The 17,816-nt window shown below is 44.4% G+C and overlaps 1 protein-coding gene across 2 annotated transcripts; it reads right to left on the reverse strand.

Moving 5' to 3' along the window:
* Positions 1 to 536: 536 nt before the first annotated feature.
* On the reverse strand, positions 537 to 17,525 carry LOC116359636 (mucin-2). Of its 2 annotated transcripts, XM_031812739.1 has the most exons (20): positions 17,370 to 17,525; positions 6,300 to 16,604; positions 5,978 to 6,183; positions 5,676 to 5,847; positions 5,308 to 5,555; positions 4,921 to 5,104; positions 4,561 to 4,762; positions 4,165 to 4,337; positions 3,966 to 4,035; positions 3,743 to 3,864; positions 3,497 to 3,528; positions 2,995 to 3,163; positions 2,727 to 2,831; positions 2,558 to 2,598; positions 2,229 to 2,351; positions 2,005 to 2,103; positions 1,783 to 1,911; positions 1,535 to 1,574; positions 1,211 to 1,334; positions 537 to 1,008 (listed from the first exon to the last, which is right to left on the reverse strand). In XM_031812739.1, exons 2-20 carry the CDS (start codon positions 14,353 to 14,355, stop codon positions 795 to 797), a joined length of 10,509 nt encoding a protein of 3,502 aa, XP_031668599.1. In that variant the 5' UTR covers positions 14,356 to 16,604; positions 17,370 to 17,525; the 3' UTR covers positions 537 to 794. The 2 variants fall into 2 exon arrangements, with proteins under 2 accessions (XP_031668599.1, XP_031668591.1); XM_031812731.1 differs by having other exon boundaries at positions 6,300 to 17,525.
* Positions 17,526 to 17,816: the final 291 nt, after the last annotated feature.

The following is a 17,816-nucleotide window of genomic DNA, read 5'->3' on the forward strand; positions in this document are numbered from 1 at the left end:
ACTGTTCCTAGGCCGTCATTGAAAATAAGAATTTGTTCTTAACTGACTTGCCTAGTTAAATAAAGGTAAAATAAAAATCTTATGGTGAATCATTTCTATCCTGATGGGAGTGGATGACAATGCCCCCATCCACAGGGCACGAGTGATCCCTGAATGGTTTGATGCACATAAAAACTATTTAAACCATATGGCTGTTTCAGTCACCAGATCTCAACCCAATTGAACACTTATGGGAGATTCTGAAGCAGTGCCTGAGACAGCATTTTCCACCACCATCAACAAAACACCAAATGATGGAATTTCTCTTGGAAGAATGGTGTCGCGTCCCTCCAGTAGAGTTTCAGACACTTTGAGAATCTATGCCAAAGTACATTGAAGCTCTTCTGGCGGCTCCTGTTGGCCCAACGCCCTATTAGGACACTTTATGTTGTTACTGTTATTTTGGTAGTTACCTGTACATACTTCTAAGTAGCATAATGTTACTGTTATAGTGGTCACTGAATAGCTTGAAGGATTGTGAGAATTCCTCAAAGAGCAAAGGAACATGCACATGATGCTGCTGTTGTTTATTAATTACTGCAAATGAGAAAAGAGATTCTCCACCACATTTATCATAGAAAATACATGAATTTTACAATGAAGGTATAAGAACATAATGCTAAGTGCTGCCGATTGTAGAAATAAACTGGCATGACAGATTTAATCAAAACGTAACAAGAAAACAAATTTGGACTAAACATTCCTTGTCATGAGGATAATTCCTATGTCAGTGTGCATGTTGTCTCCCTAGACGTTTAGCGCCTCCTCCTGCGCGGTCTCGTTGTCCCCGGGGCGGTGGTCGTGCCTGCATCACAGTCTGTGACATGACATCCACACGACTCAACGTGGATGTAGGAGTGCTTGACCTTTGACCCATCAGGGCACATCAGCTCCACCTCTTTCTGGCTAGTGGTCGCCTCTTGGCAGCAGGAGCAGTAGTGCATCATGGTGTTCGCCTCTGCTGAGTACCTGCACATTCACATAAACACAAGAGAAGTTGAAAAGAGGGCTTGAATTCCCTGGGTTGTCTTGACAAGATGAGCACAGGAGCATTAAATAAGTCAAATTGCCTCCTAGTTCATAAAGGGCACACTAGACAGTGAATAGATGATCACTAACTGGGGCCTGCATGACATTGACTAGTGCTGCATTCAGCATCTGTAGTACTTACATAGAAGAGGTTCCACAGTTTCCTGAGCAGGAATTGATCTCCACAGGCTCAGCGGTCGCACAGCCACTGATGACAATGCTAGTGGTGGTGTACTTCATCTCACAGACATTGCTGCGTTCTGTGCCTGGTCAGGGAAGATGCATCAAGAGTTAGGCTATTGTTTGGTATGACACAGATGAAGCAGAAACAGCCAACATATACAGTTTTGGCCAGTATGTAGTCACACAATGTTTCCGGTTGGTCTTGTTTAGGTGACATAGCATGCTAGTATTAACCAGTAGATAGGTGGTTATTAGGAATGCTTTGGCTGGACGTGTTACTTACAGGTCTTGCAGCATCCATTTGCGTCTGTCTTTTCTGTGCCCTGGGGTGAAAAATAGGAGAGATGATTTATAAGTGGTAGATTGTATACATTATGTGAGCTCCCTTCCATTCTAAATGTTACTGAAACATCTATCGCTATGACCCAAGAGCACTAGGAATGATAGTAACATTCTGAGTGAGAAAGGAAAACAGTGTAACTGCAGTGTTGATTGTCCCCACGATGGAGGTGAGATAGGACAGAAACTCACTGGGACACAGTTCTCTGGGCTGAATGCAGGGCACACAGTCTTCACCTCCCCTGGTATATATTGGCCACCAGTTTTCTCACATGTGTACTTCACACATTTGTCACCAGGTGGTGACCACGTTTCGTTCACCTATCGCACAAGGACAAGATGATGAAGAATTATGATGGAGTTTCAGATCATGCAGACAGATTATGCATCCTCATACACTCTTGTTGTACTCACCTGAATAGTGTGTTTGGTCTTATCTGGCATAGTAACCACACAGCTTGTCTGTACACACTTCCCACAACACTGACCAGGTATGGCCTGATACTGGAAGCCCTAAGACGAGGATGGAGAGCCATCATTGAATCATTGTTCACTTATTATATAAGCATGCAGCAGCTTCCAGAGTAGGCTACTGCAAGTTTCTTATAAATATGTAAATGAATTGATCATCTTTGTACCTGTGAACATGTAGTGTCGCAGGAGATATTTGTGCACACAATGTTGTTGAGCTTGGTGCTAGGATCCATGGTCGAGCTGCAGATACAATTCTCACAAGTTCCTTCAGGAACTTCAGCACCAGGCTGGAGTGAAAGACAGAGACAAAAGTTATCATCCACTATAACAGACTTTGAATAGAGGAGGGTCAGAGTGCAAAGGGAGCAGTTCTATAGTAGAATGTGACCAATTATGAGGGCAGCAAACACAATACAGCTTATCTTAAGCTATTTCTGGGTGTATCTTTCAGAAGCTTGTTGAATTTAATTGATTTTAAATGATTTATTCTTACCTGGTATTCAATGTTATTGTAAACACATACACCCTTAGGAACTGAACAGACACACATTGAGAAGAAATCAGTCAGTAACACTAGTGACTCATGTCAGAGTTAACACAAATGTAACCAGTGATACAGGGGAATTACAAAACCACGGATGAAGTAAATCAAGGGGACTTACCACAGGTATACTCTGGACAGCAACTTGAGATGGACGTGCTTATAATTGCCTCCCACCCTGGTTGGCAGTCCATCATGACTTTGGGGCAAAGCAGTGCATCGCACTCTGTTACAGAGGTAACCAATGAGAAGTGATTAAAAGGCAAGCCGATAGAGGGTCAAATAACCCCTATGACCCTACAGAACACATCAGATAATCTTGGTCTAGTACTGTATGAATAAGAGTTGGCTTTCTAATGATTTACTGAAGGATCTGCTCCATCACTCACCACATGTATATTTCTGGCAGCAGCCTTCTGTCTTGTTCACCAATCTGTATCCAGTCTCATTGCAGATGGGTGTGGCTGGTGTGGGGCAGGTAGTAGGCTGGCACTGGACAATCATGGAGTCCATGTCACAGGTGCACTGCTGGCAACCACTTTCCCATGTATCACCAGGCTTAATGGAAAAACAGGGTAATGGCAGGTCAATACAGAGACAGAAAAGAGTAACTCAAATGTTTTTGTTCTGCAATGAACTGGATTTAACCATGACAGTTAATATGAACCATCATTAGGTGAGAAGAAATGGGTTGGAGGTAGTTATTAAGAGATTAAACGTTTTCTTCTGGTCAGTTCATTGGAAGGAATAAAGAGGCCAAGACCTATACTATGTCAATGAAAAGTATCCATCCAAGTATGTACGTTTCCCTGACTCACGTGAAATGCATCTCATGATATGTCTATGTGAGAATGAATATCTGGAGAATATTTAGATGGAGGAAATTCTTACCATTTTGGGGTTGCCATCAGGTCCAGTGCAGCCTGAAAAATAAAAAGAGGGTGTGTTTAAAAGTTTTGTCTCACATGGTTGGCGTCACATTCTTCACACCTCAACATCAACACATTTTGTTAACTGTTCCATTACAAATAAAGCCTGTAAGCCATTATTTATGATTCATTTAAGGTTTCAAAGTACAGAAAGGTCTCATTTTCATATTCATAGCTACCTGCAAAATGACCCATAACCCATTCTTACCACAGGAGACCACACAAGTATCAGAGTAGGTGCTGAACAAGATGGTTTTAGATGGACAGAAGCAACCCTCCTTCGTCTTATTGGTCATTTGGGTTTGGTTGTTCAAATACTTCTCATTATATCTGCATACAAAAGAGGTTTGGGATTATGCAGGAGATAATTTATTTTTAAAAACGCTCAAATTAAGGAAATTCATATAACATCCAATCAGACTAAAGCTTACTTTGTATTACATGTTGGTTCAACTGCTGGACCACATGGCATGTACACCTTAGTGGCTGGGCATGTATGCTCTGCAGGACAAAAATAGATCACAGTTATGCTGAACACCATCAAAAACATTTTTTTAAGTAGCTGCCTAAGACAAAAGTAGCTTCCTATGAATTTGTGGCATGACTACTATGCTTGGATTCATAGCTCACCACATTCTCCATCTGTGGACTTCCTCCAGTCAATGCAGATCCCTTTATTTGCACATTCAGATGCATACGCCTCCAGACTAGAGCAGCTAGAAATAGCATTGTTGCAGACATCTGATCTACAGGCCTGAATGAAGGCATCAGGAGAAACCGCTTTATGGCATTCCTCAAAGACCCTTTGAAATAAAATATCATAGAGAGTGATTTAAAGAGATGCATGGAGTGCAACCTTAAACTAGAAATGCCAATGGAACGGTACCTGTATTATGATAAAACAGGTGTAATTACAAGTAAATTAACATTACAATTGATAAAACACATTAGGAAGTGAATTGTCATTTAGGCATTCCTATTGTGTGCTTGTTCCCTTTTTCAAACTTAGTTTGACATGTTGCTTACTTGCTGTTCATGATTTCACAAATGACTGTCTTGCAGGGGGTAGGGGATGTGCTTGGGGTTGCCGTGGTGGTAGAGGGTGGTGCTGTTGGAGGAGTTGGACAGTCCTGGTTTGGAATCAGCCACTGGCTAGCTGCGACTGAGCAGCTCTGTATCTGACCATTAGGTGACTGGCAGTCATTCTTCTGGGAATTATCACAGGTACCTTGAAAAATACGGATATTAAGTAGGGAAAACCTAGTTAGCAAGGACAAGTCATAGTTGTCTTGTTGTATGCAATTTCTATAGGGTGGTCTAGATTGGAGCATCTACGGAAGGTTTGAAACTGTGAAATGTTTATTGACCCTCTTTAATAATACTCACCACACTGGCCCTCTGTGCTGCTTTGGAAGAGGGAATAAGGAAGGTTGATGCTAAATGATGACCCCTTGTAAGACACTTGAACCTTAAGATCAGTGATCTCCAGCACGACCTCCACACCAGTACTTGTTAGAGCAATGTCACCCATTCTGTAAGCTGGGTAGATTCGTTTACTGTTGACATATACCTGCATTTGTGCAAAAATGGATACACATTTAGATGGTTGAGTTATGTGTTATCTTGAAAGTAGTAACATGACAATGTTAACCGCATTTTTGGTTTTCATTTAAATTTATGGGATTTCAATAAAGCATGATAGAGCAGAAGCATCATTAAAAGATGATGGATATTAATTGAAATTAATTAATTTTTTTTTTTTTAAATAGTTACCACATTTTCTGTTGTGTCACCAGATCTCTGCTGGGTTAGAATCACTTCATAGGATTTGTAATGAATGATAAGGGACTGAGGACAGAATCCACTGTCGGCGTTTCCACAGTAGTGATTATCAACAATAATGGTAAGGTTGTATTTGAAGTTGATTTCTTTCACTAAGGTGTATGAGCAGTTCTCCTGGAAATTGTAATATACTCCATCAAATGTCATGTAGTGAGATCCACCCCATCCACTGCATACACCTGCAACATGTTAAAATATGAGTTGATAATAATCAAAGCTATTGACAGAGGACATTGAAAACTAATGAGCATTAATGTCTTATTTTAATTCAGATTCTTGGGTTGTATGTTGTCACTTACATTCACATTCATATGTAAAGCAGCATCCAGTTGAATCATAGACCTTGACAGGTGGACGACCATTCTCACACTGTAGTGGCTCCACTGGCTTGCATTTTACTGGTAGCTGGACAACAATGCCGTCCTGGCAAACTGCTGTGGTACAGCTATTCAGCTGCCAAGATTCTCCATTCTGACATTGATTTGATAAGGAAAAGCAATTACTCAAACATGCACACACAGGGTTGAACATACAAGCACTATACCACAAAGACAAATATACCCATTCGCCCATTTTATTATTAAAAACCTTTTAAAATGACCTTTCTTGGTGGCTGGACGCTAGTGCAGTCTGGGGAGGATTGGGTTGTTGGTGGTGTGGTCGTGGTCTCTTCTGACGTTGTGGGTGATACAGTGGGTGGTGTAGAGGAAGGACATGGATTTGATTCCACTTCAACTTGGCATGTGGCTTTGCAGTAAGCCGTGAAGCACCACCCTGAAGCATCGGTCACATTATACACTAGGTTCCCTGATTGTTGAGAAAGGCAAGTGTTAGAACATTTCGTTTTGCAACTTAAAGTTCATTGAAAGATTAGTGAAATGTCATTTATTTTGATTGTCTGAATGACATTTATAACATGTTACCTGGTAGATACTGTGTCCCATTAACATTGCAAATGCACTGGCTGGTGGTGACTCCTTGTGATGTAGGTGTAATAATCACTTGTGGCGATGCTGAAGGAGTTGTTGTTGTTGCTAATGTGCCTGTGATGACAACTGGCTCTGTTGTTTCTGTACTTGTTGTTGAAGGCTGTGATGTTGAACTTGAAGTTACAATTATATAAGTTGTAGAAGATGTAGTTGGGCCAGTGGTGACAACTTTAGGTGGCTTTGTGGATGTAGATGGAATAGACTCCGTTGTGGTTTCTTCAACTTTTGTTGTTCCACCTGTGGTAGGTGTAATTTCCTCTGCATTTGTGGTGGGTGCCTTTGTTGTTGTTGTTGAAGTCGTGGGGTTGGAAGTAATGCCAACTGGCCCTGTTGTTTCTTCACCTGTTGTTGTGGGCTGGGATGTTGAGGTCGAGGTTTCAACAATTACAGTGGTGGACGTGGTTGTTGGGCCAGTGGTGAATTCTTTCGGTGGCTTTGTGGATGTAGATGGAATAGTCTCTGTTGTGGTTTCTTCAACTTTTGTAGTTCCACCTGTGGTAGGTGTAATTACCTCTGCAGTTGTTGTGGTTGAAGTCGTGGGATTGGAAGTAATGCCAACTGGCCCTGTTGTTTCTTCACCTGTTGATGTGGGCTGTGGTGTTGAGGTAGAGGTTTCAACAATTACAGTGGTGGATGTGGTTGTTGGGCCAGTGGTGAATTCTTTAGGTGGCGTTGTGGATGTAGATGGAATAGTCTCAGTTGTAGTTTCTTCAACTTTTGTAGTTCCACCTGTGGTAGGTGTAATTACCTCTGCAGTTGTTGTGGTTGAAGTCGTGGGATTGGAAGTAATGCCAACTGGCCCTGTTGTTTCTTCACCTGTTGATGTGGGCTGTGGTGTTGAGGTAGAGGTTTCAACACTTACGGTGGTGGAAGTGGTTGTTGGGCCAGTGGTGAATTCTTTAGGTGGCTTTGTGGATGTAGATGGAATAGTCACCATTGTGGTTTCTTCAACTTTTGTAGTTCCACCTGTGGTAGGTGTAATTACCTCTGCAGTTGTTGTGGTTGAAGTCGTGGGATTGGAAGTAATGCCAACTGGCCCTGTTGTTTCTTCACCTGTTGATGTGGGCTGTGGTGTTGAGGTAGAGGTTTCAACACTTACGGTGGTGGAAGTGGTTGTTGGGCCAGTGGTGAATTCTTTAGGTGGCTTTGTGGATGTAGATGGAATAGACTCCGTTGTGGTTTCTTCAACTGTTGTAGTTCCACCTGTGGTAGGTGTAATTACCTCTGCAGTTGTGGTGGGTGCCTTTGTTGTTGTTGTTGAAGTCATTGGACTAGAAGTAATGCCAACAGGCCCTGTTGTTTCTTCACCTGTTATTGTGGACTGTGATGTTGAGGTAGAGGTTTCAACACTTACGGTGGTGGAAGTGGTTGTTGGGCCAGTGGTGAATTCTTTAGGTGGCTTTGTGGATGTAGATGGAATAGACTCCGTTGTGGTTCCTTCAACTGTTGTAGTTCCACCTGTGGTAGGTGTAATTTCCTCTGCATTTGTGGTGGGTGCCTTTGTTGTTGTTGTTGAAGTTGTGGGATTGGAAGTAATGTCAACTGGCCCTGTTGTTTCTTCACCTGTTGATGTGGGCTGTGGTGTTGAGGGAGAGGTTTCAACAATTACAGTGGTGGACGTGGTTGTTGGGCCAGTGGTGAATTCTTTAGGTGGCTTTGTGGATGTAGATGGAATAGACTCCGATGTGGTTTCTTCAACTGTTGTAGTTCCACCTGTGGTAGGTGTAATTACCTCTGCAGTTGTTGTCGTTGAAGTCGTGGGATTGGAAGTAATGCCAACTGGTCCTGTTGTTTCTTCACCTGTTGATGTGGGCTGTGGTGTTGAGGTAGAGGTTTCAACACTTACGGTGGTGAAAGTGGTTGTTGGGCCAGTGGTGAATTCTTTAGGTGGCGTTGTGGATGTAGATGGAATAGACTCCGTTGTGGTTCCTTCAACTGTTGTAGTTCCACCTGTGGTAGGTGTAATTTCCTCTGCATTTGTGGTGGGTGCCTTTGTTGTTGTTGTTGAAGTCGTGGGATTGGAAGTAATGCCAACTGGCCCTGTTGTTTCTTCACCTGTTGATGTGGGCTGTGGTGTTGAGGTAGAGGTTTCAACAATTACAGTGGTGGAAGTGGTTGTTGGGCCAGTGGTGAATTCTTTAGGTGGCTTTGTGGATGTAGATGGAATAGACTCCGTTGTGGTTTCTTCAACTGTTGTAGTTCCACCTGTGGTAGGTGTAATTTCCTCTGCATTTCTGGTGGGTGCCTTTGTTGTTGTTGTTGAAGTCGTGGGGTTGGAAGTAATGCCAACTGGCCCTGTTGTTTCTTCACCTGTTGATGTGGGCTGTGGTGTTGAGGGAGAGGTTTCAACAATTACAGTGGTGGACGTGGTTGTTGGGCCAGTGGTGAATTCTTTAGGTGGCTTTGTGGATGTAGATGGAATAGACTCCGATGTGGTTTCTTCAACTGTTGTAGTTCCACCTGTGGTAGGTGTAATTACCTCTGCAGTTGTTGTCGTTGAAGTCGTGGGATTGGAAGTAATGCCAACTGGTCCTGTTGTTTCTTCACCTGTTGATGTGGGCTGTGGTGTTGAGGTAGAGGTTTCAACACTTACGGTGGTGGAAGTGGTTGTTGGGCCGGTGGTGAATTCTTTAGGTGGCGTTGTGGATGTAGATGGAATAGACTCCGTTGTGGTTTCTTCAACTGTTGTAGTTCCACCTGTGGTAGGTGTAATTTCCTCTGCATTTGTGGTGGGTGCCTTTGTTGTTGTTGTTGAAGTCGTGGGGTTGGAAGTAATGCCAACTGGCCCTGTTGTTTCTTCACCTGTTGATGTGGGCTGTGGTGTTGAGGTAGGGGTTTCAACAATTACAGTGGTGGACGTGGTTGTTGGGCCAGTGGTGAATTCTTTAGGTGGCTTTGTGGATGTAGATGGAATAGACTCCGTTGTGGTTTCTTCAACTGTTGTAGTTCCACCTGTGGTAGGTGTAATTACCTCTGCAGTTGTTGTCGTTGAAGTCGTGGGATTGGAAGTAATGCCAACTGGTCCTGTTGTTTCTTCACCTGTTGATGTGGGCTGTGGTGTTGAGGTAGAGGTTTCAACAATTACAGTGGTGGATGTGGTAGTTGGGCCAGTGGTGAATTCTTTAGGTGGCGTTGTGGATGTAGATGTAATAGTCTCCGTTGTGGTTTCTTCAACTGTTGTAGTTCCACCTGTGGTAGGTGTAATTTCCTCTGCATTTGTGGTGGGTGCCTTTGTTGTTGTGGTTGAAGTCATTGGACTGGATGTAATGCCAACTGGCCCTGTTGTTTCTTCACCTGTTATTGTGGACTGTGATGTTGAGGTAGACGTTTCAACAATTACAGTGGTGGAAGTGGTTGTTGGGCCAGTGGTGAATTCTTTAGGTGGCGTTGTGGATGTAGATGGAATAGACTCCGTTGTGGTTCCTTCAACTGTTGTAGTTCCACCTGTGGTAGGTGTAATTTCCTCTGCATTTGTGGTAGGTGCCTTTGTTGTTGTTGTTGAAGTTGTGGGATTGGAAGTAATGCCAACTGGCCCTGTTGTTTCTTCACCTGTTGATGTGGGCTGTGGTGTTGAGGTAGAGGTTTCAACAATTACAGTGGTGGAAGTGGTTGTTGGGCCAGTGGTGAATTCTTTAGGTGGCTTTGTGGATGTAGATGGAATAGACTCCGTTGTGGTTTCTTCAACTGTTGTAGTTCCACCTGTGGTAGGTGTAATTACCTCCGCAGTTGTTGTCGTTGAAGTCGTGGGATTGGAAGTAATGCCAACTGGTCCTGTTGTTTCTTCACCTGTTGATGTGGGCTGTGGTGTTGAGGTAGAGGTTTCAACAATTATAGTGGTGGAAGTGGTTGTTGGGCCAGTGGTGAATTCTTTAGGTGGTGTTGTGGATGTAGATGGAATAGACTCCGTTGTGGTTTCTTCAACTGTTGTAGTTCCACCTGTGGTAGGTGTAATTTCCTCTGCATTTGTGGTGGGTGCCTTTGTTGTTGTTGTTGAAGTCGTGGGGTTGGATGTAATGCCAACTGGCCCTGTTGTTTCTTCACCTGTTGATGTGGGCTGTGGTGTTGAGGTAGAGGTTTCAACAATTACAGTGGTGGAAGTGGTTGTTGGGCCAGTGGTGAATTCTTTAGGTGGCTTTGTGGATGTAGATGGAATAGACTCCGTTGTGGTTTCTTCAACTGTTGTAGTTCCACCTGTGGTAGGTGTAATTTCCTCTGCATTTGTGGTGGGTGCCTTTGTTGTTGTTGTTGAAGTCGTGGGGTTGGAAGTAATGCCAACTGGCCCTGTTGTTTCTTCACCTGTTGATGTGGGCTGTGGTGTTGAGGTAGAGGTTTCAACAATTACAGTGGTGGACGTGGTTGTTGGGCCAGTGGTGAATTCTTTAGGTGGCTTTGTGGATGTAGATGGAATAGACTCCGTTGTGGTTTCTTCAACTGTTGTAGTTCCACCTGTGGTAGGTGTAATTACCTCTGCAGTTGTTGTCGTTGAAGTCGTGGGATTGGAAGTAATGCCAACTGGTCCTGTTGTTTCTTCACCTGTTGATGTGGGCTGTGGTGTTGAGGTAGAGGTTTCAACAATTACAGTGGTGGATGTGGTAGTTGGGCCAGTGGTGAATTCTTTAGGTGGCGTTGTGGATGTAGATGGAATAGTCTCCGTTGTGGTTTCTTCAACTGTTGTAGTTCCACCTGTGGTAGGTGTAATTTCCTCTGCATTTGTGGTGGGTGCCTTTGTTGTTGTGGTTGAAGTCATTGGACTGGATGTAATGCCAACTGGCCCTGTTGTTTCTTCACCTGTTATTGTGGACTGTGATGTTGAGGTAGACGTTTCAACAATTACAGTGGTGGAAGTGGTTGTTGGGCCAGTGGTGAATTCTTTAGGTGGTGTTGTAGATGTAGATGGAATAGACTCCGTTGTGGTTCCTTCAACTGTTGTAGTTCCACCTGTGGTAGGTGTAATTTCCTCTGCATTTGTGGTAGGTGCCTTTGTTGTTGTTGTTGAAGTTGTGGGATTGGAAGTAATGCCAACTGGCCCTGTTGTTTCTTCACCTGTTGATGTGGGCTGTGGTGTTGAGGTAGAGGTTTCAACAATTACAGTGGTGGAAGTGGTTGTTGGGCCAGTGGTGAATTCTTTAGGTGGCTTTGTGGATGTAGATGGAATAGACTCCCTTGTGGTTTCTTCAACTGTTGTAGTTCCACCTGTGGTAGGTGTAATTACCTCCGCAGTTGTTGTCGTTGAAGTCGTGGGATTGGAAGTAATGCCAACTGGTCCTGTTGTTTCTTCACCTGTTGATGTGGGCTGTGGTGTTGAGGTAGAGGTTTCAACAATTATAGTGGTGGAAGTGGTTGTTGGGCCAGTGGTGAATTCTTTAGGTGGTGTTGTGGATGTAGATGGAATAGACTCCGTTGTGGTTTCTTCAACTGTTGTAGTTCCACCTGTGGTAGGTGTAATTTCCTCTGCATTTGTGGTGGGTGCCTTTGTTGTTGTTGTTGAAGTCGTGGGGTTGGATGTAATGCCAACTGGCCCTGTTGTTTCTTCACCTGTTGATGTGGGCTGTGGTGTTGAGGTAGAGGTTTCAACAATTACAGTGGTGGAAGTGGTTGTTGGGCCAGTGGTGAATTCTTTAGGTGGCTTTGTGGATGTAGATGGAATAGACTCCGTTGTGGTTTCTTCAACTGTTGTAGTTCCACCTGTGGTAGGTGTAATTTCCTCTGCATTTGTGGTGGGTGCCTTTGTTGTTGTTGTTGAAGTCGTGGGGTTGGAAGTAATGCCAACTGGCCCTGTTGTTTCTTCACCTGTTGATGTGGGCTGTGGTGTTGAGGTAGAGGTTTCAACAATTACAGTGGTGGACGTGGTTGTTGGGCCAGTGGTGAATTCTTTAGGTGGCTTTGTGGATGTAGATGGAATAGACTCCGTTGTGGTTTCTTCAACTGTTGTAGTTCCACCTGTGGTAGGTGTAATTACCTCTGCAGTTGTTGTCGTTGAAGTCGTGGGATTGGAAGTAATGCCAACTGGTCCTGTTGTTTCTTCACCTGTTGATGTGGGCTGTGGTGTTGAGGTAGAGGTTTCAACAATTACAGTGGTGGATGTGGTAGTTGGGCCAGTGGTGAATTCTTTAGGTGGCGTTGTGGATGTAGATGGAATAGTCTCCGTTGTGGTTTCTTCAACTGTTGTAGTTCCACCTGTGGTAGGTGTAATTTCCTCTGCATTTGTGGTGGGTGCCTTTGTTGTTGTGGTTGAAGTCATTGGACTGGATGTAATGCCAACTGGCCCTGTTGTTTCTTCACCTGTTATTGTGGACTGTGATGTTGAGGTAGACGTTTCAACAATTACAGTGGTGGAAGTGGTTGTTGGGCCAGTGGTGAATTCTTTAGGTGGTGTTGTAGATGTAGATGGAATAGACTCCGTTGTGGTTCCTTCAACTGTTGTAGTTCCACCTGTGGTAGGTGTAATTTCCTCTGCATTTGTGGTAGGTGCCTTTGTTGTTGTTGTTGAAGTTGTGGGATTGGAAGTAATGCCAACTGGCCCTGTTGTTTCTTCACCTGTTGATGTGGGCTGTGGTGTTGAGGTAGAGGTTTCAACAATTACAGTGGTGGAAGTGGTTGTTGGGCCAGTGGTGAATTCTTTAGGTGGCTTTGTGGATGTAGATGGAATAGACTCCGTTGTGGTTTCTTCAACTGTTGTAGTTCCACCTGTGGTAGGTGTAATTACCTCCGCAGTTGTTGTCGTTGAAGTCGTGGGATTGGAAGTAATGCCAACTGGTCCTGTTGTTTCTTCACCTGTTGATGTGGGCTGTGGTGTTGAGGTAGAGGTTTCAACAATTATAGTGGTGGAAGTGGTTGTTGGGCCAGTGGTGAATTCTTTAGGTGGTGTTGTGGATGTAGATGGAATAGACTCCGTTGTGGTTTCTTCAACTGTTGTAGTTCCACCTGTGGTAGGTGTAATTTCCTCTGCATTTGTGGTGGGTGCCTTTGTTGTTGTTGTTGAAGTCGTGGGGTTGGATGTAATGCCAACTGGCCCTGTTGTTTCTTCACCTGTTGATGTGGGCTGTGGTGTTGAGGTAGAGGTTTCAACAATTACAGTGGTGGAAGTGGTTGTTGGGCCAGTGGTGAATTCTTTAGGTGGCTTTGTGGATGTAGATGGAATAGACTCCGTTGTGGTTTCTTCAACTGTTGTAGTTCCACCTGTGGTAGGTGTAATTTCCTCTGCATTTCTGGTGGGTGCCTTTGTTGTTGTTGTTGAAGTCGTGGGGTTGGAAGTAATGCCAACTGGCCCTGTTGTTTCTTCACCTGTTGATGTGGGCTGTGGTGTTGAGGGAGAGGTTTCAACAATTACAGTGGTGGACGTGGTTGTTGGGCCAGTGGTGAATTCTTTAGGTGGCTTTGTGGATGTAGATGGAATAGACTCCGATGTGGTTTCTTCAACTGTTGTAGTTCCACCTGTGGTAGGTGTAATTACCTCTGCAGTTGTTGTCGTTGAAGTCGTGGGATTGGAAGTAATGCCAACTGGTCCTGTTGTTTCTTCACCTGTTGATGTGGGCTGTGGTGTTGAGGTAGAGGTTTCAACACTTACGGTGGTGGAAGTGGTTGTTGGGCCGGTGGTGAATTCTTTAGGTGGCGTTGTGGATGTAGATGGAATAGACTCCGTTGTGGTTTCTTCAACTGTTGTAGTTCCACCTGTGGTAGGTGTAATTTCCTCTGCATTTGTGGTGGGTGCCTTTGTTGTTGTTGTTGAAGTCGTGGGGTTGGAAGTAATGCCAACTGGCCCTGTTGTTTCTTCACCTGTTGATGTGGGCTGTGGTGTTGAGGTAGAGGTTTCAACAATTACAGTGGTGGACGTGGTTGTTGGGCCAGTGGTGAATTCTTTAGGTGGCTTTGTGGATGTAGATGGAATAGACTCCGTTGTGGTTTCTTCAACTGTTGTAGTTCCACCTGTGGTAGGTGTAATTTCCTCTGCATTTGTGGTGGGTGCCTTTGTTGTTGTGGTTGAAGTCATTGGACTGGATGTAATGCCAACTGGCCCTGTTGTTTCTTCACCTGTTATTGTGGACTGTGATGTTGAGGTAGACGTTTCAACAATTACAGTGGTGGAAGTGGTTGTTGGGCCAGTGGTGAATTCTTTAGGTGGTGTTGTAGATGTAGATGGAATAGACTCCGTTGTGGTTCCTTCAACTGTTGTAGTTCCACCTGTGGTAGGTGTAATTTCCTCTGCATTTGTGGTAGGTGCCTTTGTTGTTGTTGTTGAAGTTGTGGGATTGGAAGTAATGCCAACTGGCCCTGTTGTTTCTTCACCTGTTGATGTGGGCTGTGGTGTTGAGGTAGAGGTTTCAACAATTACAGTGGTGGAAGTGGTTGTTGGGCCAGTGGTGAATTCTTTAGGTGGCTTTGTGGATGTAGATGGAATAGACTCCGTTGTGGTTTCTTCAACTGTTGTAGTTCCACCTGTGGTAGGTGTAATTACCTCCGCAGTTGTTGTCGTTGAAGTCGTGGGATTGGAAGTAATGCCAACTGGTCCTGTTGTTTCTTCACCTGTTGATGTGGGCTGTGGTGTTGAGGTAGAGGTTTCAACAATTATAGTGGTGGAAGTGGTTGTTGGGCCAGTGGTGAATTCTTTAGGTGGTGTTGTGGATGTAGATGGAATAGACTCCGTTGTGGTTTCTTCAACTGTTGTAGTTCCACCTGTGGTAGGTGTAATTTCCTCTGCATTTGTGGTGGGTGCCTTTGTTGTTGTTGTTGAAGTCGTGGGGTTGGATGTAATGCCAACTGGCCCTGTTGTTTCTTCACCTGTTGATGTGGGCTGTGGTGTTGAGGTAGAGGTTTCAACAATTACAGTGGTGGAAGTGGTTGTTGGGCCAGTGGTGAATTCTTTAGGTGGCTTTGTGGATGTAGATGGAATAGACTCCGTTGTGGTTTCTTCAACTGTTGTAGTTCCACCTGTGGTAGGTGTAATTTCCTCTGCATTTGTGGTGGGTGCCTTTGTTGTTGTTGTTGAAGTCGTGGGGTTGGAAGTAATGCCAACTGGTCCTGTTGTTTCTTCACCTGTTGATGTGGGCTGTGGTGTTGAGGGAGAGGTTTCAACAATTACAGTGGTGGACGTGGTTGTTGGGCCAGTGGTGAATTCTTTAGGTGGCTTTGTGGATGTAGATGGAATAGACTCCGATGTGGTTTCTTCAACTGTTGTAGTTCCACCTGTGGTAGGTGTAATTAACTCTGCAGTTGTTGTCGTTGAAGTCGTGGGATTGGAAGTAATGCCAACTGGTCCTGTTGTTTCTTCACCTGTTGATGTGGGCTGTGGTGTTGAGGTAGAGGTTTCAACAATTACAGTGGTGGAAGTGGTTGTTGGGCCAGTGGTGAATTCTTTAGGTGGCGTTGTGGATGTAGATGGAATAGACTCCGTTGTGGTTCCTTCAACTGTTGTAGTTCCACCTGTGGTAGGTGTAATTTCCTCTGCATTTGTGGTAGGTGCCTTTGTTGTTGTTGTTGAAGTCGTGGGATTGGAAGTAATGCCAACTGGCCCTGTTGTTTCTTCACCTGTTGATGTGGGCTGTGGTGTTGAGGTAGAGGTTTCAACAATTACAGTGGTGGAAGTGGTTGTTGGGCCAGTGGTGAATTCTTTAGGTGGCTTTGTCGATGTAGATGGAATAGACTCCGTTGTGGTTTCTTCAACTGTTGTAGTTCCACCTGTGGTAGGTGTAATTACCTCCGCAGTTGTTGTCGTTGAAGTCGTGGGATTGGAAGTAATGCCAACTGGTCCTGTTGTTTCTTCACCTGTTGATGTGGGCTGTGGTGTTGAGGTAGACGTTTCAACAATTACAGTGGTGGAAGTGGTTGTTGGGCCAGTGGTGAATTCTTTAGGTGGCGTTGTGGATGTAGATGGAATAGACTCCGTTGTGGTTCCTTCAACTGTTGTAGTTCCACCTGTGGTAGGTGTAATTTCCTCTGCATTTGTGGTAGGTGCCTTTGTTGTTGTTGTTGAAGTTGTGGGATTGGAACTAATGCCAACTGGCCCTGTTGTTTCTTCACCTGTTGATGTGGGCTGTGGTGTTGAGGTAGAGGTTTCAACAATTACAGTGGTGGAAGTGGTTGTTGGGCCAGTGGTGAATTCTTTAGGTGGCTTTGTGGATGTTGATGGAATAGACTCCGTTGTGGTTTCTTCAACTGTTGTAGTTCCACCTGTGGTAGGTGTAATTACCTCCGCAGTTGTTGTCGTTGAAGTCGTGGGATTGGAAGTAATGCCAACTGGTCCTGTTGTTTCTTCACCTGTTGATGTGGGCTGTGGTGTTGAGGTAGAGGTTTCAACAATTATAGTGGTGGAAGTGGTTGTTGGGCCAGTGGTGAATTCTTTAGGTGGTGTTGTGGATGTAGATGGAATAGACTCCGTTGTGGTTTCTTCAACTGTTGTAGTTCCACCTGTGGTAGGTGTAATTTCCTCTGCATTTGTGGTGGGTGCCTTTGTTGTTGTTGTTGAAGTCGTGGGGTTGGATGTAATGCCAACTGGCCCTGTTGTTTCTTCACCTGTTGATGTGGGCTGTGGTGTTGAGGTAGAGGTTTCAACAATTACAGTGGTGGAAGTGGTTGTTGGGCCAGTGGTGAATTCTTTAGGTGGCTTTGTGGATGTAGATGGAATAGACTCCGTTGTGGTTTCTTCAACTGTTGTAGTTCCACCTGTGGTAGGTGTAATTTCCTCTGCATTTGTGGTGGGTGCCTTTGTTGTTGTGGTTGAAGTCATTGGACTGGATGTAATGCCAACTGGCCCTGTTGTTTCTTCACCTGTTATTGTGGACTGTGATGTTGAGGTAGACGTTTCAACAATTACAGTGGTGGAAGTGGTTGTTGGGCCAGTGGTGAATTCTTTAGGTGGCGTTGTGGATGTAGATGGAATAGACTCCGTTGTGGTTCCTTCAACTGTTGTAGTTCCACCTGTGGTAGGTGTAATTTCCTCTGCATTTGTGGTAGGTGCCTTTGTTGTTGTTGTTGAAGTTGTGGGATTGGAAGTAATGCCAACTGGCCCTGTTGTTTCTTCACCTGTTGATGTGGGCTGTGGTGTTGAGGTAGAGGTTTCAACAATTACAGTGGTGGAAGTGGTTGTTGGGCCAGTGGTGAGTTCTTTAGGTGGCTTTGTGGATGTAGATGGAATAGACTCCGTTGTGGTTCCTTCAACTGTTGTAGTTCCACCTGTGGTAGGTGTAATTACCTCCGCAGTTGTTGTCGTTGAAGACGTGGGATTGGAAGTAATGCCAACTGGTCCTGTTGTTTCTTCACCTGTTGATGTGGGCTGTGGTGTTGAGGTAGAGGTTTCAACAATTATAGTGGTGGAAGTGGTTGTTGGGCCAGTGGTGAATTCTTTAGGTGGTGTTGTGGATGTAGATGGAATAGACTCCGTTGTGGTTTCTTCAACTGTTGTAGTTCCACCTGTGGTAGGTGTAATTTCCTCTGCATTTGTGGTGGGTGCCTTTG

The sequence above is a fragment of the Oncorhynchus kisutch genome, linkage group LG3, assembly GCF_002021735.2.
Source record: "Oncorhynchus kisutch isolate 150728-3 linkage group LG3, Okis_V2, whole genome shotgun sequence".
Taxonomy (NCBI): domain Eukaryota; kingdom Metazoa; phylum Chordata; class Actinopteri; order Salmoniformes; family Salmonidae; genus Oncorhynchus; species Oncorhynchus kisutch.

Excerpts from the sequence above, each read along its gene's own strand:
- LOC116359636 (XM_031812731.1), bottom strand. The coding sequence starts at position 17,088 with ATGACTTCAACCACAACAACAAAGGCACCCACCACAAATGCAGAGGAA. Across the intron at positions 4,763-4,920 it reads CAGCACAGAGGGCCAGTGTG|GTACCTGTGATAATTCCCAG; the intron begins GTGAGTATTATT and ends GTATTTTTCAAG. Across the intron at positions 4,338-4,560 it reads TGTGAAATCATGAACAGCAA|GGTCTTTGAGGAATGCCATA; the intron begins GTAAGCAACATG and ends TTTATTTCAAAG.